The 12085-nt window shown below is 40.8% G+C and overlaps 1 protein-coding gene across 1 annotated transcript in view; it reads right to left on the bottom strand.

Annotated features, from left to right (window-relative positions):
- The window catches only part of LOC128437912 (collagen alpha-1(IX) chain), a 27454-nt gene extending 15369 nt beyond the window's left edge, over positions 1-12085 (bottom strand). The window contains exons 1-4 of the mRNA XM_053420203.1: positions 11941-12085; positions 11422-11580; positions 11019-11211; positions 10194-10301 (exon numbers count right to left, since the gene is read on the bottom strand). Of these exons, the coding sequence (XP_053276178.1) occupies positions 10194-10301; positions 11019-11211; positions 11422-11580; positions 11941-12056 (576 nt within the window). The 5' untranslated portion in view covers positions 12057-12085. The remainder of the gene's footprint in view (positions 1-10193; positions 10302-11018; positions 11212-11421; positions 11581-11940) is intronic.

The following is a 12085-nucleotide window of genomic DNA, read 5'->3' as shown; positions in this document are numbered from 1 at the left end:
AGGACTCATCAATGTCACTGACATTGTGGATCAGGACTATAGTGCATTCATGACAGTCGAAGCGTCCACAACATCTGAGTCAAGCATCACTAAACAGATAAGCAGTTATTTGTGCAACAGCGGTGCTCTCACGTTTTTTTTAACTGATTCCAGCAGCATTTCTTTATTTGCTACAGCTCAATGACTACTGGTCACTTTTTTTCATTTTCAGAAAGAAAACTCTAACCAGCATCACCACAGTCCAAGCAAACAGCCCATTCCAAACAGGCAGGTTTTGGACAAGCACTGCTTTATAGTAAAATCCATACTTAAAGCGGTATTATCTACTCACCTCTATGCCAATGGAGGGCTGGGTGAAGTTTTTGAGTCCAAAAAACATGTTGGGCGTCTCAGGGGTAAACTGTGTTTTAGCCAAATCCGATACAATTGAACTAACTGGAACACACACTTTCGCCCAAGGCGTGCATTTGCATTGCTACATCCGCTAGCATCCCCCTTCCTGTAATGACTTTTAGACTAAAGAATTGTGCAAATGGCGTCATTCTAATCTAATATGAATGTCGGGGATTGTGGTTACTTGGGTGACACCACACAGGCACTATGGAGGCATGTTATTTCTGTTGTTTTAATACGTCTGAAGAATCAGTCACTTTAGCTGCAACGCCTTACCCCTGAGTTTTTGTGGACCCAGACACTTCATCCACCCCTCCATCGGCATAGTGGTGAATAGATAATGAGTGAATTTTCATTTTTCAGTGAACTATCCCTGTAAGTAGTTCCTGGTTAAAAGCAGAAGTATAATGTAGAAAATGAACTAATAGAAACTGAACTGAACTGAACTCTGCTAGCATTATGCATTTCAAAGCAGGACACCAATACAAGTCTGGAGCCGATAGACTTTGAAGAACACCTGATACAAGAGTGAGAAGATAGCGATGCTATGCTGAGTGAACAGGCGGCATAATACAGAGAAATTACAGAGACAGATTCTCCTTTTTATCAGAGCACAATGCTCCTTTATCCTACACAAGCTCACATTGTTACTACGGCTCGCTCTGCCAGCGAAACACTTGGTAACTCTGCACCTGAAGCTATTTGTCAAGCTAATCGTACTCCACACTGCTCATCACCATTGCAATGACAGACTAGAACCATTGTATAATATAACTGAGAATCACAAACTAACATCAGCATAAAGACCATAACCACACTGAAGCCGAGGAGGCACAACATCCGAAACTACTTATGTGATGCAGTGTTCCTGTTGATAATCCACATAGTGACATGTGTACGCTTTTTTCAGGTAATAATACATTTTAATCACATGAGTAATTCTGATAAGTTGAGCTGCATAAACAAAGCATCACAACAAAAAAGAGTGCTTTGATACCTTTTCATTATCAGTCCAAAATGCAGACCCATAGAATCAGAAATGTGGCCCTGCAATATGGTATAAATGCAAACCATCAACCATTCCCATTGCCTGATACACTACAAACAAGGAACAATATTGGAAATTGACTCCTGAAATGATACTGATTTTGATTGTTCCCCTTAGCCAGGGACAGTTTAGATACAACATAGACGATGTCCATGAAGTTGGTTTCCATCCCAGAGTTACTAAGTAACAGTCTTTGCATCCAACTGGTCCAGGAAAATGACCTGGGTGTGTTGAAGAGGAAATGAGGGTGTGGTGAGGTTACTGTCTGATTCACATCTGCTGACTGTGGAGGTCTCTGAAGTTCACTGAACTCACTGTCATGTTCATGAAACCAGTTTGAAGCCGATAGAAGATGGTAAACTGTGACCATAAAGGAATGAACCTGGTCAGTAGCAATACTCGGACTGAAACCATTGATTGGTATAATATGGATGCCGACAAAACATTTCCCACATCGTCAGCAGCAGTCTGGACTATTATAACACAAAGCGGGTTGTCTCCATGGCTTCATGCTGTTGACTGAACCAGTGTTTATTAGTCTGTTTCACTGCAGCCTCACTAATATCAAAACCTTCCCCATTCTGATGTGGTGATGATGCCGTGAGCAGGACTGAAACTACTCAAGCAGCTTTAGGCTACATGTGTTCTTGATGAAGTGTTGGACTTTTGGCATTTTCACCTCTCAGGCTTCATAGATATACAAAACCTGAACAAAATGGTTATCTGTAGATTGTGAGTCTAACATAAAATTAAGTGTCATGTTAGAGCCAGGAGGAAATTGAGCATTGAACAGTCAGGGAGAGTCATTACTGTATTAAGGAAACTGTACGATCTGAGGTCTGCAGGTCACCTTTACATTATTGTTTTGTTAAGATGGATCATTTCCATGGACCAATTCCTACCTCTACTCAACGCTTTATCTGTAAATGCACTTAATGAATTTAACAAGATTATATCAAAATCTATATTAAGCCTTTAAGCACATAGTTCTGTAGGCCATATGGCTTCCCCATGTATCAAAACTGAGGACATATTTGAAAACTGTTGCTTATTAGTATATATATATTAGTATTAGAGCTGTGAAAAATAACGCGTTAACGCGTTATGATTAAATTACAGGATTAATTCGTGTTTTTTTTTTAACGCATTTAACGCATGCGCAGAAGGACCTTCCAATTCCGCCGCCTCTGCATTAGTCGCCGCTCTAATGCAGTCAGACGGCAGCTGCCATTCAAACAAACAAACAACATGGATAATTCTGATGAACCTGAGGACCTTCTGGACGGGAAGATCGTGTTCCAAAAAAACAAAGATCGAACATTCAGTAAAACCAAGGTGATATGCACACTCTGCGAGAAGACGTTATCGTTTCACCGTAGCAATACCCGCCTAACCACCGCAACGCGAAGCATGTGTTGGTCGGCGAGGGGCGTTCAAGTGGAATGCGCCAAACCAGACTCACTCGCCGGACACATTGTGCAAAAGAAGCGGTCAGCTTTACTGTCAGAGAATTTGAACAAGTTAGTTTGCCTCACCAACTGGCTAAAGACCGAGTAGCTAAGAGGGCCTTTAGAGGCATTAGATTGTATCATGGTGTGGTTAATGGTTGTGTGACAAAAAAGCTCAAATAATTTCTGTTTGATTTAAAAAAAAAAAAAAAAAGTTTTATTCAACCACGGCTGAGGAGCCCGAATTCTGTTTAGGATGAAGATTATATTAATGTCCCATATGGAAAAGCAATTACAACTGCTGAAGAACTGTTGAGTTGCAGCACAAAAGAAAAGTTAAATGTCATAAATCTTGTTTTCACAAAAATATTCCGAGAAAATCGGTAATGTGATTAATCATGATTAATCCATAGAAACCTGTGATTAATTTGATTAAAAATTGTAATTATTTCACAGCTCTAATTAGTATATATGGGACGTCATCCCAGCCTTCCGCTGGTTTCAGTGTTGACTTCTCTCGGACTCGCTATACTGACTGATAAAGGGGAGAGCGGGGTAATGTGGGACATCGGGTGATGTGAAACACCCCCTGTATCTAGGCAACGGAACACATTTGTGGTCATGTGACTATTATGTTTTCAAGCCCCTCCCATTCCCCCCTTGCCATGAAGGAGAAGTTGGTGCTGGTGCTGTGGAAAGTATGTTTTTTCACAAAAATGTGTTTTTTGCATTCAAAAGTAAATTGTCTTGCTTTGAACTTAATCAACTGTTGTGTCAAAACAAATTGAATCAGGTAGAAAAACTTATATCATACATGTTGGTGAACTTCCAACATATACAACCATGTGATTGATGCTAGCTGAAGATTAGCCTGAATTGCTAAAAGATGTTGTTTTTCTAAAATTGGGGCTTCGGGGTAAAGTGGGACAAATGCTGTGGGGTAAAGTGGGACAGTGTCTCACTTTACCCCACCATGAAGCACAAGTTAAGTTTAGTCTTAAACATATTTTAGTGTTATATTACATTATATATGTTTTATTTTTAATGTCATAAACATTGTAGAAAAGCCATCATGCCAAGAAACTACACCAGGAAGACAACCTGGGGCCAAACACCCCTCCCAGAGATGGAGAGTGCAGCAGCTGAGGTCATGCAAGGAAAGAAGTCCTTAAGAAAAGCTGGAAGGGATAGAAATATTGATAAGACAACCCTCAAAAGATTCAGAAAGAAAAAAGAGAAAGGGAAAGTAAAATCAGTAGCCTGGGGTGCAGTAGCTGAGGTAAAGAGAATATTCACAGATGAGATGGAGGAGGAGCTTGCCAAACACTTGAAACAACTAGCTGACCAGTTCCATGGCCTTGCTCCAGTTAAGTGCCGTGAACTGGCATTTGAATACGCAGAGAAAAACAATATCCCTGTCCCTGCCAATTGGACAGAGAAACAATGTGCAGGTAAGCTAGGGTGTGCAAGAGATCACATGAATCATAATAATCATAAATGTGCTTAATTGACCAATCCCCATGATTCTGTTACTAGTCCGATATTAGTTTTGGAATGTGTGGTTGTCAGGATTTTAACTATTACAACATGTGTTGTTATGGTAGTTTTAAAGTGGAAAAGTAAGTGGACCACTTTACCCCGTAGCTGGGGTAAAGTGGGACACAAGACCACTTTTTTAAAAACAATCATATTTTCACTGCCCTTTGTCCTGAAGACATTCTGATCATTTCCATTTCTAGAAAATATCCTGATTTAATTGGAAATGTGTAAATTTTACTGATATATAATTTAAGCTCGCCTAGAGGGGAGCAAATGTAAAAAATGTCCCACATTACCCCGCTCTCCCCTATGAACAATAAGAACTCAATGTTTACCTGCATCGATGATTGTATATAAATGGAGGTCCCACAATACACCAGCCTGATCAATCACAAGTTAATCTCAACTCTCATTACCTTTCACCTTGTCATAAAATAAATAAAATAACAAATTCAAACCAAACTTATCAGATACATGAAAACATATATCGGTACAACAGAAAAACCTAAAATCACAGAAGCCATATTTGGGAATAATTATTTTAATGTTTTCTTTAATTTTGGACTATGTCCCATCTCCTTACATTGAATAGGTGGAGTTTATAACCTATACTGCAAGCGGGGGGGAAGAGGCGCTTGAGCTACACTTTATTGGAGCTACCAGCACTTCCAAGCTGCTGCTCTGCACTGAAGTCCCGATTTTTTAACTTGAACAGTCTCAAAAAAATCCAGACACAATCATGACTGAGCTGGGATCTCAGCTACAGTTACCTGTAACATGATCAGTCAGAGAGAAGGTGTAAGCAACAGACTATCTTTCAAATTGTATTCCTCAAACAATGCATAGCCTCTGTTAAGGGGAGAAACTGCTGCCCCCACCTCTGACGCTCACAGATCTAAGTTAACACAGATGGAGTTTTCCATTGAAGGAATTAGGATGACTGCTTTCTTCGGAAAGTAGCCATGGATTATGGTATATGGATCTATAAGGTTATTTTTTCAAATAATTTGCTTAAAAAATCGGAAAAGTCAAAATTTGCGACAAACTTGTGCAAAGTTGAAGAGGAAACAGAAACTGTTGGCGGCAATTTGTTTTAAAAGGGCAACACTTACTCACTCTCTCAATCACATTCTTGGATGTTGCATTGGACCTTGAATGGTTCAGCCAAAAAAGTTCATAATTGCACATGTGCGCTGTCCGAGATCAACAGACACAATTGGATTGATTTAAATAGACTTCTATAAATAAAGTATTAAAGAATCATGGCAAATTAAATAAATTATCTTCTACATGGCAACAACATGAGTGTCACCTTAGATACATATGAAAGTTCTTCCAGTACAATAGTAGACTGAACATGAAACATCGACACGTCACAGGAGGGATGTTGTGCGCTCACTGAAAGTCACCTTCTGATTCATTCACATCCTGCATTCCTACACTCTCTGATGTGTTATCACTGACATTCTGTCACATCACCTACAGTACATACCACATCTGTCTGTTGCCCGTCCACAATCAGTCCCATGTGGAGAGAGTCCTGCAGCCAAAGGCAGCCCAGCATGAAGGATAACGTAATCCACATGTCTACAGCAGGTCCTCAATAACTGCAGCTGTGCTTGAGTCAAGCAGAGTCCAGAGCCCATATGCAAACCTGGATCTGTCAGAAGAGGAGCTGCAGCCTTTCCCCTCCTCCAGTGCTCCCTCCTAGAGCCACACCCAGGACTCTGCTGCCACACACACTGCACCACATGCTACCACATCCCAAACTATTCACTCAGCCCTGAGGATGAGACTAAACAGAATACCATCCAACATCTCTAATTTAAGATTAACTTCATTAGGAAGATCTGTGGGGTGAAACGTAAATATATAAAATATGACAGAAAGCATTGCAAAGCATGGAAATTGAAGGGGATATAGTGACTTGTTCCTGAGTTATGTCCAGAAAAGTGGTTTTGTACGGTGGCCCTGAGAGCTCAACGAACAGCAACTTAAGAAAACACATGCAAGTTGACAAAACACAAGCAAAGTAAGAAAACATCTTCATCAATTTCACAACACAACACAACACATTACAGAAACGCGCAGCAAATAGACAAACGCCCTGCAAATAGACAAACGTGCTGCAAATAGACAAATGCGCTGCGAATAGACAAACGCGCAGCAAGGGTTAGGGTTAGTTTGTGTGTGTGTTCGTGCGTGCGTGTGTGCGTGTGTCCCGGCGCTCCGACCCCGCCCACTCACTCGGAGAGACCCATCTTATCACGGAAGATGTTCCGATCTAGAGACATGTCGTCTTCTCCTGTTAAACTGAATAAACAGCGCTAACAAGCAAGCCCCTGTTTGTGAGGCAATATATTGTCCATAGTGTGCAGGGGTACGAAACCTTTACTATCAAAAGAGCGAGTGGGCGGGGTCGGAGCCCCGGGACCCGGGACCTATACAGTCTATGCCCGGGACCGGAGCGCTCGCTACACACACACACACACACACACACACACACACACACACACATACTCGCCCGCTCCTGGTATTTCATGATGGCCTGATACGATGATGATTAAAAAAATTAATGTGACGTTCACTCAGGTTCATCGTAACGTTCACGTTAATAATATGAAAACTGATTCGTTAAGTTCAGCGTTTGCGAAAAACATATGAACACCACTGAACTGTACAGCCACTGCAGAGGGCTAAAGAGCCGCGTTCGGCTCCAGAGCCGCTGGTGGCTGAACCCTGTGTGGAACCGAATTTGTATGGTGTATTGGACGTTTTTGTGGCAGCAGTGTCCATCACTTTTAGCTGTCCTCTGGAAACACTTCCGTTGTCGTCTCTTCTCTATTTGCAGCGCTTTTCTCTATTTGCAGCGAGTTTCTCTATTTGCAGCGCGTTTCTCTATTTGCAGCGCGTTTCTGTAATGTGTTGAGTTGTGTTGTGAACTTGATGAAGATGTTTTCTTAATTTGCTTGTGTTTTGTCAACTTGCATGTGTTTTCTTAACTTGCATGTGTTTTCTTAAGTTGCTGTTCGTTGAGCTCTCAGGGCCATCCATCAAAATGTTTTATAATTTTATGGAATGAAGATTTTATCTGACATTCCCACCTGAGCCACATTCAGCCCTATTGAATGAGTTCTTTCTTAATTCCAAGTTACCATTTCTGCCAAGCCCGAAGAGATTCCTTTGAGGTGTTCAGAGATCAAGAATAAACAAAAAACACGATGCCAGCCAAAGCTATCGCTGGCATGGAGCCATAAAAACAAATGTTTAATTAATTTAATGGTTTTGTGTTTTTTGTTCATCTTCCGCTTGAACAACAAAAACGTGAAATTGGGAACCTTTTGGCTCTACTTGGTTCAGATTTGGACCATGGTTGACATGTATACGATAAAAGACATCACATCACTTTTGTCAATGATATAATTTATGACAGACTGACAGTAACCAGGAAGTCTGAACCAATCCTTTACATTCCCTTTTTGATTTTTCAGATGTACACCATACTCGGACTGGATGCTTCCAGAAAATGTCACCACTTTAGCTGATGTCAAAAGGAAATAGTCAATTATCCATGAGGATACACAATTGGTTTACATGAAAAGGCTTTTATGTAATTATAGGTTTGACAGTATGAAACCAGAGCAACAACCAGCTAGTGATCTCACCATGACTAATTTGGTTTATATGGAAGAATTACAGAGGTGACCTCCAGCAGCCACGTCTTCATTGCGTTTAAAGACTGGGATCAGCAGAAAGAAGGAGAAGCTGTGGTCCTAACATCCTCTCCAGTAGAGTGAGGGGTTCACATGAAGCATGGGCCTCTTCAATGAGGCTTTTAGTTCTTGAAGATACTGTATATTGTGTTTAAGACCCGAAACCCTAAGCAAATAAACAGCTTGAAGTCCCACCATAAACACACACACACACACACCTACACCCACACATATATATATATAAGAAATAACATATAAAAACCAAGCATACATACAAATATACACAGTCCAACCATAACAGAGAGCATAACCCTGTCAACACCGTTTGAATTGTCGGGACATGTGGTTTCTCAATGGGTTTCTCATGTACCACATATTAGGAGCTGAGAGGTTTTCTCAGTGAAAAGGACACTGTTGAACTCAGCAGCTGCTTTTATCAGATGATTACTACTACCATTGTATGAAACTTATTTAAACAAGAAACTCACTGAATTTTAACATTGCCCACAAAGGAGTAATATCATATCACTGTTTTCACTTTATCAATGCCATTTTTTCTCCTTCAGGAGAAGCCATTAGGTTTAAAAAGAAGCAGAAAATGTAGTGAATCATCCACTTTCTTTTTGATTTTCCCAACCCACACAGCCACCTGAACCACTAACCTTTAGGCTCCTACCACACTGAAAAGTACACACTCTGTCAAGTGTGGAAAGCTGGAAAATACTGTGTGAGGGTGGACAGGAGCAGCACTGAGGATGCAGCTAGAAGAAGAGATCATGAATGAACAGAGGCCAGACCTCAATCCTCCCTGAAGGGGTGTTCGTCAGAGACACCACATCCTTCAGCGTCTGCATATGTATCAAATACTGGGGAACAGACAGTCTTATAACTGGTCTGCCTCCTGTTCGCTGACTGTGCTTCTCTTACTGCCACCTTTGGTGCAGTTCAGCTGGCACCGGGCCTTTCAGGCCATCAAAGGAACGCAATGGGGTTTGCCTCCTTGCTCGCCCAGTTACTCATTCTGTGAAATTGGAAAATGAGCAGGCCCCCTTTCTTTATTCAGTGGGTCCAACAGGCACAACCAATGCTGAAACTGGAACCATTTAAATTTGTTGTGAGTGGATCAAATCACAAATTCCAAACAACATAGTCTCCATTTATTAGATATGTTAAAGGATTTCATTTCCTATGAATTAATTGAATATAATTTGATCTGCCCCTATTATGATGCATGAGTGCATTACTCTGGATGTAGAGCTTATTTATCATAAAGAATAGTATTGTTACTCGTGACATTATCTGTGGTTTATATGTTTCTTAATATTTCTAAATATTTATTTTATTTGTATGTTTATTTATTATCAGGTCAGTGTTGTTAACTTAACTCATGTTTTCTTATTTCAGATGAAATAACATAGATAAAATAATGTCTGACAGTGATGAAGAAGCCATCAGAAGGTCAGACAGGTTAGAAACTGAATCCAGTTTATCTTAAAGGTAAAGTGAGCAGACCTCTGTGCAACTAAACTGAGGCCAATTTTTTATTAAATGTCTTTAAGTGTCCATCCCGATTATTTGTTATGGATGTTTATTCAAGCTTCTACCCGTTCTGACGGTGTATAACGTGTCTATATTGACAGACACTTGTTTAAAATGTTCCCTAATCAGTGTCTGTATTGTCCAATGGAGCAGAATTTGTCTGTTCAAATTATCTAGTAATCAATGGATATCTTGCGTTGGACCTTAGACTTCACATAATGTTAACAATCATATCAATTGTTAGAATTCCCTTATCCGAAATACTTATCCAAGCGCTTTCATACTCCATGCAATCTGTTTATCATTTTATGTTTGACATATGTCTGCAAGTCTTCTTGACAACTATAAAAGTGGTGCAATGCATCAACGACTTTTTAAGGCCCACCGTACACACACACACACACCCCCACACACACAAAGGGTTCCCTCTATTTTGTATCTGAATCAAATGTACAAAACATTAGGGCCAGCGAAATAATCATTTGAATCCCAGCCAGGGATTTCAGTGTTTACCTGTTTTTTCCTGGAGGGTGGCAGGTTGCAGGAGGGCTGATTGAGAGTGCATTGGTCTCTGGCAGTGTCTGGATCCCCCATCACAAAAGTGATCTGTCTTAAAGCACCCTTAGGACAACAATGGGAAGAAAGGGTCATAGGTTAACCATAGGTAAACCTCAGGCCCAGGAAACCACAGCTTTAACCCCCCACCCCACCCCGCTATATAGACTTGACACAAGGTCAAAAGGGCCAGGTGAGGACATAGATCATTGCCTGTGCAAACAAGTGGTAGGAAGACAGATTGGTGAAAATGGTAGTACAGAGGAGATTAAAAACTCCTTGTGTTCAAGATAGATACTTTAAAAAGGGTTAATGAAGGCAAACTGTATGATGAGAGGTTTCATCAGTGATGGACAAAATTAATGTTCAGTGAGTCCATATTCACAGTATATTTAATTACTTTTACTTTACCACTGATGAAGGATGTAATGGAAACATTTTATTAAGCAAAAGCACAAATAAATTGGCAAACAAGAACAAAGCTCCACATTATTTATACTTAAATATCACTGTGTCTGAGTGATGGGCAAGTGGGTGCATTATGTGTCCTTCCTCTACATTAATCACAGAGAGTGTCCCATTTGACAAATTTTTTCTTAAATATTACATTTAAGTAATCATTAGAAATCAAGAGCAGTAATCAGATAATACAATCAAGATTCCTCTACTGCCACCAAGTGGTGAAATCAATTCATCCTCCAGCACAACCATCCATTAGTACACAAATATAGAGTAAATATATTGGTGGGTGCAGGTGTAACATTAAGACACACATTCCCTTACTTCAAATGGTGTCTCTGAGCCGTCCAAACTGCCTCCGATCATCAGGACGCCATCGGTGGAGATGCGCTGCCAAGGATAGGCCCAGTTCACTCTCTCCACCAAAGAACAGTCCACATACACCTCCAGCCAAAGTGGGGAGACACTCAGTGCCACCCGGTGCCACCGACCATCCAACAGAGAGCCCACTGTGAACCTTCATTTGATGGAAGCAGGACAGGTTTAGTGAGAGAGGGGAGACACTCAGGATTGCTGAGGTCTGGGAACATGGGGCGTGGCTCACGAAGATCCTGCATCCAGAGGTTGCTATTTGGCTTGCTATTTATATTCTTGCGCAGAGGGCACATCACATACTTCGGTTAATAAAAGTATAACATGTGAATATTAATCTGAGGGTCATGCATACTCATATTCTCTGTGCTGGGTGGAGATGAAGATGAGTGAGGAGGGGCCGAGGCGGAGCTGCAGGTGGACGTGATGCTGGGAGTTTATCAGAGTCACCACACTGCTGTCCTCCATCTGAGAGCTGCGCAGCTCCATCAGCAAGCTGAACTCATCAGAAAACCTGCAGGAGACACACGCACAGTCAAAAAATGCATGCACACTGACACACATATGCTGACACATATCAGATTCATTGCATTGAACAATATCTATGGGACCTCTGTGAATCAGCCCAAATATGATCAAGTTAAATAGAATAATATGTAGTAATTTTAGTTTATAGTTGAAACCATACATTTTTGTTTGACAAATTACTTGATTTTCACATATATCTACGAATCCGTTTTCTGGAGATGGACAAAAAGCTAACCCTTCTCCTCTCTTTCTCAAACGAAAAAATAAATAATTGAATTATTTTTTTAAATGTTCCATTTTCATTCTCCTGTGTCTTATACAGAAACTTGTCTGTATTTTTGTGTACCTGGGTCCAAACGCCTGTTGTGTTGCCATCATGAGACTACCATAGAGGCCAATGTGGAAAGTGGGACACCGCTGGCTGTCCATCGATAAGGACACATTGGTGGCGCTGTTCACCATCTGAGAGAAATGCTGCAACAAATCCACTT

Source organism: Pleuronectes platessa, chromosome 4 (genome assembly GCF_947347685.1).
Source record: "Pleuronectes platessa chromosome 4, fPlePla1.1, whole genome shotgun sequence".
NCBI classification, from domain to species: Eukaryota; Metazoa; Chordata; class Actinopteri; order Pleuronectiformes; family Pleuronectidae; genus Pleuronectes; species Pleuronectes platessa.
Note: the sequence above shows the minus strand (reverse complement) of the source record. Positions and strands in the feature narration are given on the sequence as shown.